The sequence below is a fragment of the Protopterus annectens genome, chromosome 5.part0 (genome assembly GCF_019279795.1).
Source record: "Protopterus annectens isolate FY-2018-M chromosome 5.part0, PAN1.0, whole genome shotgun sequence".
Lineage (NCBI taxonomy): Eukaryota > Metazoa > Chordata > Ceratodontiformes > Protopteridae > Protopterus > Protopterus annectens.
In genome coordinates, this window is record NC_056735.1 from 761,978,928 (window position 1) to 761,994,015 (window position 15,088).

Sequence of the window (15,088 nt, forward strand, 5' to 3'; positions counted from 1 at the left end):
TAGAGACAAAACTTTCAAAAGTGCTTTTATTACTGATTATAGTGGAGACTCAGAGGTGATTTGGAATGTATTTAACAAAGAATGGAATAAGTTCACAAGTTTAACAGATTTGAAGTTAGAATATAAAGATACATTAAAAATGATATATAGGAGGGGGCGAAATATCAAAGATTGTTTTATGATAAGGAATAGTGCCTCTAGAAAAACTACTAAGTTAAGAGGGACATACCCATGTGGGATGTGTACTCAGTGCACATTTATGGCTAACAAAGAAAGTATTTATATTGAATCTAGAGGGAGAGAAATACTAAGTAGGACACATAGTACTTGTGAGACTAATGGAGTTATATACATTGCTATATGTGAAATATGCTCAGGATTCTATGTTGGAAAAACTGAATGGAAAATAAGAAGGAGAATCTATGAACATATGAATGATATAACAATAAGAACGAAAGCAATGCCTTACATAGTACTGTTTGTCCCCGAGCAAAATATACATTTTTCATTATTGAGGAAGTCCTGAAGGATGAAAGGGGTGGTATGTGGGAAACCAAAACTGAATATTGAGAATTATACTGGCAAATTGTTTTAGAAGCAAATAAATATCCAGGTATGAATGATGGTATTTCCCTTGCACCCGTTCTCAAATTGAGGGCTGCTAGATTATAATATCAATAATTTTCATTTTAGTAGTCATTTTAGTTTTATTATATATGCTATCTATTGTTCATTGCACATCAATTATTAATTATTAATCATTATATAATAAGTTATGGATTGTCGTTTCATGATATGTTTTTATGATGTGTACTTCAACTATGGGATTTTATTATATATATATTTAAATATGTCATATATTTATTATATTTATTCTCAAACATATTTATATATTTACACATATTTATACATTTTAGACATTTTAGATTTTTTTGTCTTTCTGTGTTCCCATTTGAATGGTTTACATGAAGTATACATGAAATGAAATGTTTTTAGTTGTAATGAACACAGTTGTCCACTTGGGGTAATGTTCACATAATTTATATAATGAATGAGGTTTTAGCTGTACTTTAAACTGAGTTTTTAAAGTTGATTATGATTTATTATAAACGTGAATTTTGGTGTGATTGACATGTTTATGATGGGCATTGTCCGAGAAGCTATATAAAGAGAAGTAGTGGTTGCATTTTGGAGGAATTCGTGTTATGTTTATTGTGATTGCCAGCATTTTCGAGTGGTATGTTTACATATTAATGAGTTTGATTAACCAAAGCTATTGGATAATTCAAATGTTAAGTGTTTGTATAAAAGCAATGTAATTGATTTCTACGTTTGTCTGATGAAGTCTGTATTAGATGAAAAACGCGGTGATTCGTTAAGCGTTTAATGTTGGATATATATATAGAATAAAGTATTTTTAAACGGTTTGAGAGTCCGGAGGTCACTTCCCTTCATCTGTGCGTTTTTGTGGTTATCAGTTACTTGTTTCGCATTTGTTACTCCTTGGATTTGGTTACTAGTTTTATGGAGGCGGAGGGGAGTTTATCGCCGGCAGGTTCAACCGATAATTCACATAAAGCTGATGAACTACCGCTGCTTATTGGGCAGCTCACCCAGTTAGTACAACTTTTGACTCCTCTGTGTGTCTCGCTTATGCAGCATTACAGAGAGGGTTCTATACCAGGAAATCAATGTGCATACTTTAACAATGGTAGTAATGAATCTAACAAAGATGCCGGTTCCACCAAACAAGTAGTTTGACTAATTCGAGTCAAACGGAGGGCAGAATTGCTGGACTTGATAGTGTGGACAGCTTTCTTAGGATATTGTTGGATAAAAAAGTTGTTATTCCGCAGAGTGGGCGGAATAGTGCTAATGAGAATGCACAACAGTCTGCTTCTTTATAAGGTGACTGCTCTAACAATTCGCCTAATTTAAATGTATGGCTGAAGCAAAAAGTTATTTTTAATGGCACTAATATCGAGAAAAATGATTCTAGTTTAACTTATGCTGGCAATTTACAAAAATTAAATGATTTGTTATTTAAGTATAAAACATTGGATATGGATAATGCCTATTTGAATGAATGTATACAGCTCAATATTGTACCTAAAGGTTTACCTGTTTGGAAGTTTCCAAACAATGTAAAAGAAGGTACAGAATTTTATAATGTGTTAATTGATATGTTTGATATTTGAGGCTTTGACCTTATGAAAGCAATTATTAGAAATAATGAGCATGAAATGTGTGGTTTGATGGAACAAATAGATTACATTAATGGAAAAAATCATACATGATATTTTATTTACCATTGAGGAAGAAAAAAATAAGTATTTAGATATGAGGAAGCAAATAGACAATAAATGTGTTAGAATTCTCAACAGGAAAAAAAGGACAATTATTAGAGATAAATTTGAGTATGAACATCATACACAGTACCCCAAACCTAGAATTATGTTTAATTATAACACTGATGCATATTCAGGATATGACAAGGAAAGACATGATACCTTAGAATATGGAAATGAAGAGGTTATCATGAAAATGCACAAGATAGATATGACCCTTTAGAGTACCCCCCCCCCCGGAGGTCAGAGAGGATCAAGAACCAACGCGATGTGAACCATCAGCAGAATGGATGGAAGGGGAGGGGGAGGAGATAAATGATTATTTTATTCACCAAGTGGTGAAGTAAATATAAACAATAGTATAGATCATGATGTTTGTTCTTGTGATAATTTTAATATTGTTAATTGCACGAATTTAGAAATTAATGACATTTATTTTAAATTGTTTTCCAAAGGTTTGAATTTTGTCCCCAGAACTAAAAGTGACATTAGTTGACTTATTATTGATTTAAAAATGTTCATTAGGAAGATTAATTTAAAATTAATTTGTGAAGGTATACAAAATGACAATGATGATTCCACTTTGTTAAAAAGAAGAAGAGTTTGGAACCCACCTATTCACCCACAGTTAAAAAATTTTGAAAATTTAATGGAAAATGAATTGAGAAAAGTAATAAAGAAAAATAGATTTGTATCGAACCTGTCCCAAGAAGAAAAAGCTTAATGCAAAAGTTAAAAGAAAATGAAAATTTGAGGGTTATGAAACCCAATAAAGGTGGTGGGATTGTTCTGATGAATAATATTACTTATGAAGCTAAAATGTTGGAAATTTTACAAGATGAGTTTAAATATGGTTGTATTTCTAAAAATGAGATTCATATTGGGTACAGGAAAATATATTTTGCCCTGTATGATTTATTCTTGGAAGGGTTCATAGAGAAAGATATGTTTGAATTCTTACACAATAATAAGCCAAAAATATCTTCAATTTTCGGTATTCCGAAAGTTCATAAAGATATATTAGATCCACCATTGCATCCGATTGTGGCTGCTGAAGTTTCTGTCATTTCACCTTTGGCTAGATATGTAGATGTGAAATTAAAAAAGTTGATGATGAGGGGAGAATCATTCATAAAAGATTCTTGGGACTTTTTGAGACATATTACTGCTGATTTGTTCCAAAAACAGCTTATATTTATAACTATAGATGTCGTAGACCTGTTTGGTTCTATGCCACATGCTATAGGATTAGAGTGGTTCGAAGAAGCTATAAGAGTCACTGGTGAGTTAAATGATAAAGAAGTGTATACTTGTCTCAATTTAATGGAGATGGTTTTAAAACATAATTATATATTCTTTCAAGATGAGTACTACCATCAATCTAGTGGGGTAGCGATGGGGGCAAGATGTGCCCCCTTATATGCTAACATGGTTTTGAATACATGGGAAAGAAAATATATTTATAATAGTATTTATAAGAATAGTTGGTTGTTATACAAATGCTTCCTTGATGATATAGTTATTTTTTGGTTGGATAGTAAAGAAAGATTAGAGGAATTTATAGTATATATAAATAATACAACCGATTTTTTAAGATTTAGTTATGAGATAGGTTCAAATGAAATGAATTATTTAGATGTGAAATTAATTAAAGATACCAATTCATTTAGGTCAAAAGTATATAGGAAGAAAATGTTCTCTAATTCATATCTACATTTTAGTAGTGGGCATCCGCTACATCAGAAAAAAAGCATTATAAAAGGTCAATTTGTTAGAATTTGTAGGATGACATCCAGTGATGAAGTGATGAATGTGAATTTTTGACTAAATTATTTTTAGAAAGAGGTTACCCTTTGGAACTTTGTAATAAAATAAGAAATGAAGTTATTAATGGACGAAATGATAGATTTGAACTTATATTAGGGAAGAAATTGGTGATTACAGATGTTAGAGAAGTTGAAATTAATCACAACAATAATTTAGACACAATTCAATATATACATGATAGAGACAAAACTTTCAAAAGTGCTTTTATTACTGATTATAGTGGAGACTCAGAGGTGATTTGGAATGTATTTAACAAAGAATGGAATAAGTTCACAAGTTTAACAGATTTGAAGTTAGAATATAAAGATACATTAAAAATGATATATAGGAGGGGGCGAAATATCAAAGATTGTTTTATGATAAGGAATAGTGCCTCTAGAAAAACTACTAAGTTAAGAGGGACATACCCATGTGGGATGTGTACTCAGTGCACATTTATGGCTAACAAAGAAAGTATTTATATTGAATCTAGAGGGAGAGAAATACTAAGTAGGACACATAGTACTTGTGAGACTAATGGAGTTATATACATTGCTATATGTGAAATATGCTCAGGATTCTACGTTGGAAAAACTGAATGGAAAATAAGAAGGAGAATCTATGAACATATGAATGATATAAAAAATAAGAACGAAAGCAATGCCTTACATAGTACTGTTTGTCCCCGAGCAAAATATACATTTTTCATTATTGAGGAAGTCCTGAAGGATGAAAGGGGTGGTATGTGGGAAACCAAAACTGAATATTGAGAATTATACTGGCAAATTGTTTTAGAAGCAAATAAATATCCAGGTATGAATGATGGTATTTCCCTTGCACCCGTTCTCAAATTGAGGGCTGCTAGATTATAATATCAATAATTTTCATTTTAGTAGTCATTTTAGTTTTATTATATATGCTATCTATTGTTCATTGCACATCAATTATTAATTATTAATCATTATATAATAAGTTATGGATTGTCGTTTCATGATATGTTTTTATGATGTGTACTTCAACTATGGGATTTTATTATATATATATTTAAATATGTCATATATTTATTATATTTATTCTCAAACATATTTATATATTTACACATATTTATACATTTTAGACATTTTAGATTTTTTTGTCTTTCTGTGTTCCCATTTGAATGGTTTACATGAAGTATACATGAAATGAAATGTTTTTAGTTGTAATGATCACAGTTGTCCACTTGGGGGTAATGTTCACATAATTTATATAATGAATGAGGTTTTAGCTGTACTTTAAACTGAGTTTTTAAAGTTGATTATGATTTATTATAAACGTGAATTTTGGTGTGATTGACATGTTTATGATGGGCATTGTCCGAGAAGCTATATAAAGAGAGAAGTAGTGGTTGCATTTTGGAGGAATTCGTGTTATGTTTATTGTGATTGCCAGCATTTTCGAGTGGTATGTTTACATATTAATGAGTTTGATTAACCAAAGCTATTGGATAATTCAAATGTTAAGTGTTTGTATAAAAGCAATGTAATTGATTTCTACGTTTGTCTGATGAAGTCTGTATTAGATGAAAAACGCGGTGATTCGTTAAGCGTTTAATGTTGGATATATATATAGAATAAAGTATTTTTAAACGGTTTGAGAGTCCGGAGGTCACTTCCCTTCATCTGTGCGTTTTTGTGGTTATCAGTTACTTGTTTCGCATTTGTTACTCCTTGGATTTGGTTACTAGTTTTATGGAGGCGGAGGGGAGTTTATCGCCGGCAGGTTCAACCGATAATTCACATAAAGCTGATGAACTACCGCTACTTATTGGGCAGCTCACCCAGTTAGTACAACTTTTGACTCCTCTGCGTGTCTCGCTTATGCAGCATTACAGAGAGGGTTCTATACCAGGAAATCAATGTGCATACTTTAACAATGGTAGTAATGGATCTAACAAAGATGCCGGTTCCACCAAACAAGTAGTTTGACTAATTTGAGTCAAACGGAGGGCAGAATTGCTGGACTTGATAGTGTGGACAGCTTTCTTAGGATATTGTTGAATAAAAGTTGTTATTCCGCAGAGTGGGCGGAATAGTGCTAATGAGAATGCACAACAGTCTGCTTCTTTATAAGGTGACTGCTCTAACAATTCGCCTAATTTAAATGTATGGCTGAAGCAAAAAGTTATTTTTAATGGCACTAATATCGAGAAAAATGATTCTAGTTTAACTTATGCTGGCAATTTACAAAAATTAAATGATTTGTTATTTAAGTATAAAACATTGGATATGGATAATGCCTATTTGAATGAATGTATACAGCTCAATATTGTACCTAAAGGTTTACCTGTTTGGAAGTTTCCAAACAATGTAAAAGAAGGTACAGAATTTTATAATGTTTTAATTGATATGTTTTATATTTGAGGCTTTGACCTTATGAAAGCAATTATTAGAAATAATGAGCATGAAATGTGTGGTTTGATGGAACAAATAGATTACATTAATGGAAAAAATCATACATGATATTTTATTTACCATTGAGGAAGAAAAAAATAAGTATTTAGATATGAGGAAGCAAATAGACAATAAATGTGTTAGAATTCTCAACAGGAAAAAAAGGACAATTATTAGAGATAAATTTGAGTATGAACATCATACACAGTACCCCAAACCTAGAATTATGTTTAATTATAACACTGACGCATATTCAGGATATGACAAGGAAAGACATGATACCTTAGAATATGGAAATGAAGAGGTTATCATGAAAATGCACAAGATAGATATGACCCTTTAAGTACCCCCCCCGGAGGTCAGAGAGGATCAAGAACCAACGCGATGTGAACCATCAGCAGAAAGGATGGAAGGGGAGGGGGAGGAGATAAATGATTATTTTTATTCACCGAGTGGTGAAGTAAATATAAACAATAGTATAGATCATGATGTTTGTTCTTGTGATAATTTTAATATTGTTAATTGCACACATTTAGAAATTAATGACATTTATTTTAAATTGTTTTCCAAAGGTTTGAATTTTGTCCCCAGAACTAAAAGTGACATTAGTCGACTTATTATTGATTTAAAAATGTTCATTAGGAAGATTAATTTAAAATTAATTTGTGAAGGTATACAAAATGACAATGATGATTCCACTTTGTTAAAAAGAAGAAGAGTTTGGAACCCACCTATTCACCCACAGTTAAAAAATTTTGAAAATTTAATGGAAAATGAATTGAGAAAAGTAATAAAGAAAAATAGATTTGCATCAAACCTGTCCCAAGAAGAAAAAGCTTAATGCAAAAGTTAAAAGAAAATGAAAATTTGAGGGTTATGAAACCCAATAAAGGTGGTGGGATTGTTCTGATGAATAATATTACTTATGAAGCTAAAATGTTGGAAATTTTACAAGATGAGTTTAAATATGGTTGTATTTCTAAGAATGAGATTCATATTGGTTACAGGAAAATATATTTAGCCCTATATGATTTATTCTTGGAAGGGTTCATAGAGAAAGAAATGTTTGAATTCTTACACAATAATAAGCCAAAAATATCTTCAATTTTCGGTATTCCGAAAGTTCATAAAGATATATTAGATCCACCATTGCATCCAATTGTGGCTGCAGAAGGTTCTGTCATTTCACCTTTGGCTAGATATGTAGATGTGACATTAAAAAGTTGATGATGATGGGTGAATCATTCATAAAAGATTCTTGGGACTTTTGAGACATATTACTACTGATTTGTTTCAACAACAGCTTATATTTATAACTATAGATGTGGTAGACCTGTTTGGTTCTATGCCACATGATATAGGATTAGAGTGGTTTGAAGAAGCTATAAGATTTACTGGTGAGTTAAATGATAATGAAGTTTATACTTGTCTCAATTTGATGGAGATGGTCTTAAAACATAATTATATATTCTTTCAAGATGAGTACTACCATCAATCTAGTGGGGTGGCTATGGGGGCAAGATGTGCCCCCTTATATGCTAATATGGTTTTGAACACATGGGAAAGAAAATATATTTACAACAGTATATATAGGAATAGTTGGTTGTTATACAAATGCTTCTTAGATGATATAATTATTTTTTAGTTGGATAGCAAAGAAAGATTAGAGGAATTTATTTTATATATAAATAATACAACAGATTTTCTTAGATTTACTTATGAGATTGGTTTAAATGAAATGAATTACTTGGATGTGAAGTTAATTAAAGATACCAAGTCATTTAGGTCAAAAGTATACAGGAAGAAAATGTTCTCTAATTCATATTTACATTTTAGTAGTGGGCATCCGCTACATCAGAAAAAAAGCATTATAAAAGGTCAATTTGTTAGAACTTGCAGGATGATATCGAGTGATGAAGATTTTTATGAAGAATGTGAATTTTTGGAGAAATTATTTATAGAAAGAGGTTATCCTAAGGAACTCATCAATAAAATAAGAAATGATGTCACTAATGGACGAAAGGATAGATTTGAACCCATATTAGGGAAGAAATTGGTGATTACAGAGGTTAGAGAAGATGAAAATTATAATAATAATAATTTAGACATAATTCAACATGTACATGATAGAGACAAAACTTTTACAAGTGCTTTTATTACTGATTATAGTGGGGACTCAGAAGTGATTCGTAATGTATTCAGTAAAGAATGGAATAAGTTCACAAGTTTATCAGATTTGAAGCTAGAACATAAATATACTTTAAATTTTATATACAGAAGGGGATGAAATATCAAAGATTGTTTTATGGTAAAGAATATTGGTTTTAAAAAAAACTACTAAGTTAAGAGGGACATACCAATGTGGGATGTGTACCCAGTATACATTTATGGCTAACAAAGAATGTATTTATATTGAATCTAGGGGGAGAGAATTAATAAGTAGGACATATTGTACTTGTGAGACTAATGGAGTTATATATATGGCATTGTGTGAAATATGTTCAGGTTTCTATACTGGAAAAAACGAAAGGAAAATAAGAAGGAGAATCTATGAACATATGAATGATATAAAAAATAAGAAAGAAAGTAATGCTTTATATAGGCACAGTACTATTTGTCCGCTAGCTAAATATAATTTTTTTATTATTGAGGAAGTCCTGAAAAATGAAAGGGGTGGCATGTGGGAAACTAAAATTGAGTATTGAGAACTATACTGGCAAATTGTTCTAGAGGCAAACAAGTATCCAGGTATTTCCCTTGCGCCAGTTCTTAAATTGAGGGCTGCTAGATTATAATATACAATACAACAACATACCTTTATAATATGCTTGTTATGTGGGTATTGTACATAATGTATTACATGCTTGATTCAGTTGATATATTTATATATTTTTCATTTTCTTGTTTATTCTTCATGTGTAATTAATTATATGATTTATTTATTATATTTATTTAACTCAGATATCTGTTTAGAATTTTCTAGATTTTAGATATTTATATGGTTTTATTTATTGGTCTATTCAAATGCTAATTGTCTGTATAAAAGCAATGTAATTAAGTCTTTTGTTTGTCTGATGAAGTCTGTTTTAACGGATGAAAAACGCGGTGATTTGTTAACCGTTTAACATTATATGTTGTTTTATATACAATAAAATATTTTAAACAGTTCGAGAGTCCAGAGGTTACTTCCCTTCAACTGTGCATTTTTGTTGTTACCAGTTGTTTGGTTCGCATTTGTACTCCTTGTTTTGGTTACTAGTTGGATGGAGGCGGAGGGGAGTTAATCGCCGGCATGTCGGACCGGCATTTCACAAAAAGCTGATGAACTACCGCTGCTTATCGAGCAGCTCACCCAGTTAGTACAACTTTTGACCCCCCTATGTGTCTCGCTCACGCAGCACTACAGAGAGGATCCTATACCGGGAAATCAATGTGCTTATTTCAACAATGGCATCAATGGATTAAATCACGATGCTGGCTCCACCAACCAAGGTAGTTTGACCAATTTGAGTCAAACGGAGGGCAGAATTGCTGGACCTGATGGTGTGGACAGTTTCCCTAGGTTATTGATGGATAAAGAAGTTGTTATTCCGCTGAGCGGGCGGAATCGTGCTAATGAGAATGCACAGCAGACTGATTCTTTACAAGGTGACTGCTCTAATAATTCGCCTAATTTAAATGTATGGCTGAAGCAAAAAGTCAATTTTAATGACATTAATATGGTAAAAAATGACTCTAGCTTACCTTATGCTGGCAGTTTACAAAAATTAAATGATTTGTTACTTAAATATAAAGCATTGGATATGGACAATGCCTATTTAAAGGATTGTATAAAGCTTAAAATTGTACCCAAAGGTTTACGTGTTTGGAAGTTTCCAAACAATGTAAAAGAAGGTACAGAATTTTATAATATTTTAATTGATATGTTTGACGGTTGGGGTTTTGACCTCATGAAAGCAATTATTAGAAATAATGAATATGATATGTGTACTTTAATGGAACAAATTGTTTACATCAATGGGAAAATTATACAGGATCTTTTATTTACTGTTGAGGTAGAGAAAAATAAGTATTTAGATTTGAGGAAGCAAATAGACAATAAATGTGCTAAAATTTTCAATAGGAAAAAAAGAAAAATGATTAGGGACAAATTTGAATATGAACATCATACACAGTACCCCAAACCCAGAATTATGTTCAATTATAAAACGGATGCATATTCTGGATTTGATAAGGAAAGACATGATGCACTAGATTACGGAAATGAAGAGGCTTACCCTGAAGGGATACAAGATAGATATGACCCTTTAGAGTGTCCCCCCTCTGGAGGTCAGAGAGGATCAGGAATCAACGCAATGTGAACTGTCGGCAGAATGGATGGAGGGAGAGGGGGAGGGGATAAGGGGTTATTTTGATCCACTGAGTGGTGAACCAAATACAAACATTAGTATCGAACATGTTTTTCTCGTGATAATTTTAACATCCTTAATTACACTGACTTAGAAATAAATGATACTTATTTTAAATTGTTTTCAAAAGGTTTGAATTTTGTCCCTAGAACTAAAAGTGACATCAGTCGACTTATTATTGATTTAAAAATGTTCGTTAGGAAGATTAATTTAAAGTTAATATGTGAAGGTATGCAAAATGACAATGATGATTCTAATTTGTTAAAAAGGAGAAGCGTTTGGAACCCACTCATTCACCCACAGGTAAAAAATTTCGAAAATTTAATGGAAAATGAATTGAGAACGGTAATAAAGAAAAATAGATTTGCATCAAACTTGTCCACAGAAGAAAAAGTTTTAATGCAAAAGTTAAAAGAAAATGATAATTTGCGGATTATGAAACCCGATAAAGGTGGGGGAATTGTTTTGATGAGCAATATTACTTATGAAGCAAAAATGTTAGAAATTTTACAAGATGAGTCTAAATATGGTTGTATTTCTAAGAATGAGATTCATATTGGTTATAGGAAAATATACTTAGCCCTATATGATTTGTTTTTGGAAGGCTACATAGTGAAAGAAATGTTTGAATTTTTACATAATAATAAACCAAAAAAAACTTCTATTTTCGGCATCCTGAAAGTTCATAAAGATATACTAGATTCACCACTGCATCCAATTGTGGCTGCAGAAGGTTCTGTTATCTCACCGTTGGCTAGATATGTAGATGTGACATTAAAAAAATTGATGATGATGGGTGAATCATTTTTAAAAGATTCCTGGGACTTTTTGAGGAATATTACTACTGATTTGTTTCAACAACAGCTTATATTTATAACTATAGATGTGGTAGACCTGTTTGGATCTATACCACATGATATAGGATTAGAGTGGTTCGAAGAAGCTATAAGATTTACTGGTGAGTTAAACGATAATGAAGTTTATACTTGCCTTAATTTGATGGAGATGGTCTTAAAACATAATTATATATTTTTCCAAGATGAGTACTACTGTCAAATTAATGGGGTGGCTACGGGGGCAAGATGTGCCCCCCTATATGCCAATATGGTTTTAAACACATGGGAAAAAAATATATATACAACAGTATATATAGGAATAGTTGGTTGTTATACAAATGCTTCTTAGATGATATAATTATTTTTTAGTTGGATAGCAAAGAAAGATTAGAGGAATTTATTTTATATATAAATAATACAACAGATTTTCTTAGATTTACTTATGAGATTGGTTTAAATGAAATGAATTACTTGGATGTGAAGTTAATTAAAGATACCAAGTCATTTAGGTCAAAAGTATACAGGAAGAAAATGTTCTCTAATTCATATTTACATTTTAGTAGTGGGCATCCGCTACATCAGAAGAAAAGCATTATAAAAGGTCAATTTGTTAGAATTTGCAGGATGACATCGAGTGATGAAGATTTTTATGAAGAATGTGAATTTTTGGGGAAATTATTTATAGAAAGAGGTTATCCTAAGGAACTCATCAATAAAATAAGAAATGATGTCACTAATGGACGAAAGGATAGATTTGAACCTATATTAGGGAAGAAATTGGTGATTACAGAGATTAGAGAAGATGAAAATTATAATAATAATAATTTAGACATAATGCAACATGTACAGGATAGAGACAAAACTTTTACAAGTGCTTTTATTAATGATTATAGTGGGGACTCAGAAGTGATTCGTAATGTATTCAGTAAAGAATGGAATAAGTTCACAAGTTTATCAGATTTGAAGCTAGAACATAAAGATACTTTAAATTTTATATACAGAAGGGGACAAAATATCAAAGATTGTTTTGTGGTAAAGAATATTGGTTTTAAAAAAACTACTAAGTTAAGAGGGACATACCAATGTGGGATGTGTACCCAGTGTACATTTATGGCTAACAAAGAATGTATTTATATTGAATCTAGAGGGAGAGAATTAATAAGGAGGACACATTGTACTTGTGAGACTAATGGAGTTATACATATGGCATTGTGTGAAATATGTTCAGGATTCTATACTGGAAAAACCGAAAGGAAAATAAGAAGGAGAATCTATGAACATATAAATGATATAAAAAATTAGAAAGAAAGTAATGCTTTATATAGGCACAGTACTATTTGTCTGCTAGCTAAATATAATTTTTTTATTATTGAGGAAGTCCTGAAAGATGAAAGGGGTGGCATGTGGGAAATTAAAATTGAGTATCGAGAGCTATACTGGCAAATTGTTCTAGAGGCAAATAAGTATCCAGGTATGAATGATAGTATTTCCCTTGCGTCAGTTCTTAAATTGAGGGCTGCTAGATTATAATATACAATACAACAACATACCTTTATAATATACTTTTCACGTGGGTATTGTACATAATGTATTACATGCTTGATTCATTTGATATATTTATATATTTTTCATTTTATTGTTTATTCTTCATGTGTAATTATATGATTTATTTATTATATTTATTTAACTCAGATATCTGTTTAGACTTTTATAGATTTTAGATATTTATATGGTTTTAATTCTTTGCACTTGCACCTTAACAGTACACAAAATGTATTCAGTATAATGAATAAGGTTGTCCTCTTGGGGGTAATGTTTCACAGTATTTATATAATGAATGAGGTTTTATTATTATATTTTATAATGATTTTAAAGTTGATTATGATTCACTAGAAATGTGAACCTTGTTGGGATTGACAGTTTGGTAATGGGCATTTTCTGAGAAGCTATAAATGAATTATTTGCTTTTTCTTAGTGGGAGAAATCCATGTTATATTTATTGCTATTTCCAGCATTTCCGAAGGGTATGTTTACATATTAATGAGTTTGATTAACAAAAGCTATTGGTCTATTCAAATGCTAATTGTCTGTATAAAAGCAATGTAATTAAGTCTTTTGTTTGTCTGATGAAGTGTGTGTTAATGGATGAAAAACGCGGTGATTCGTTAAGCGTTTAACGTTATATGTTGTTTTATATACAATAAAATATTTTAAACGGTTCGAGAGTCCGGAGGTTACTTCCCTTCAACAGTTTCTGTTCAGTACACTTTTGCTGAAATGAGTTTGTACTTCTGTTTTTCGAAAAAATGTGTTTTCGTTGATCAGAAGTAGACCCATATATATATATATATATATATATATATATATATATATATATGATATTGTAGTTCTTTTTCTGATATTGTTGTATAGTGTTGTTGGCTATAACTGTTGTGATTCCAGGATGTTTTTATATCAGTTAAAGGAGTATTGCTTTACTCTCTTATTTTTATAAAAATTTTTCATTTTTACTTCTTTTTTTTTTTTCAGTAAAATGGACAGCCTTGAATGGGAAAAGAAAAAATATGACAAAGCAATAGGGTAAGTAGATGTGTAGTAGACTTCTAAGGATCCTTTACAATACAGTTATTACATCAACTATTTAAAAATCATGATTTTCATTATGTGCTAGGACATTGTCTAAAAAGAAAAAAATTGTTCTGTGTTTTTTGCTATGAGTCTGCTGAAAGAGTGAGCCCATGGTCAGGAGTATGGCTAGGATTTTCGGAATTGTATCCCAGCTTCAAGAATATAGCCACCACCACCACTCAAGTGTAACATTCTGCTACTCTGGAAAAAACTCTCTAATATTGACGGGCTTAAAAAATGTAGATCATATGACTTTCTGAGAAAGCCTGGTATTTTGAAAAAAAAAAAAAGGCCATGTAACAGTATGTATAACTTAAAATTCAACCTCTAGTGCTCAAGTCCCGGGGATTGGGTTGGAGAGATTGACACAGATACAAGGTGCAGGATTTGATTGTGTCCTCTGGATATTAGTTAGACTTTTAATTGTCTAAAGAGTGATATTCCAATATTTACCTATGAAACACTGTATCAAAGCCAGGGACTCTAGCATCTTGTAGCTCAAATATGAGTTTAGATCAGCAGTTGCCTTTCCTTCAAATCAGTCCAGCTAGGACCACTGCTATGAAAATTAAAAAAAAAAATGCCAATAAATGTGTTGACCTAGTTTACTGTTAAATGTTTTAAACCATTTA

The 15,088-nt window shown here is 31.2% G+C and overlaps 1 protein-coding gene across 3 annotated transcripts in view; it reads left to right on the top strand.

Moving 5' to 3' along the window:
• The window catches only part of ELMOD1 (ELMO domain containing 1), a 736,789-nt gene that overhangs the window by 628,057 nt on the left and 93,644 nt on the right, over positions 1-15,088 (top strand). For all 3 annotated transcript variants that reach the window (XM_044072606.1, XM_044072608.1, XM_044072607.1), the window contains one exon: positions 14,358-14,408. In XM_044072606.1, the coding sequence (XP_043928541.1) occupies positions 14,358-14,408 (51 nt within the window). The remainder of the gene's footprint in view (positions 1-14,357; positions 14,409-15,088) is intronic.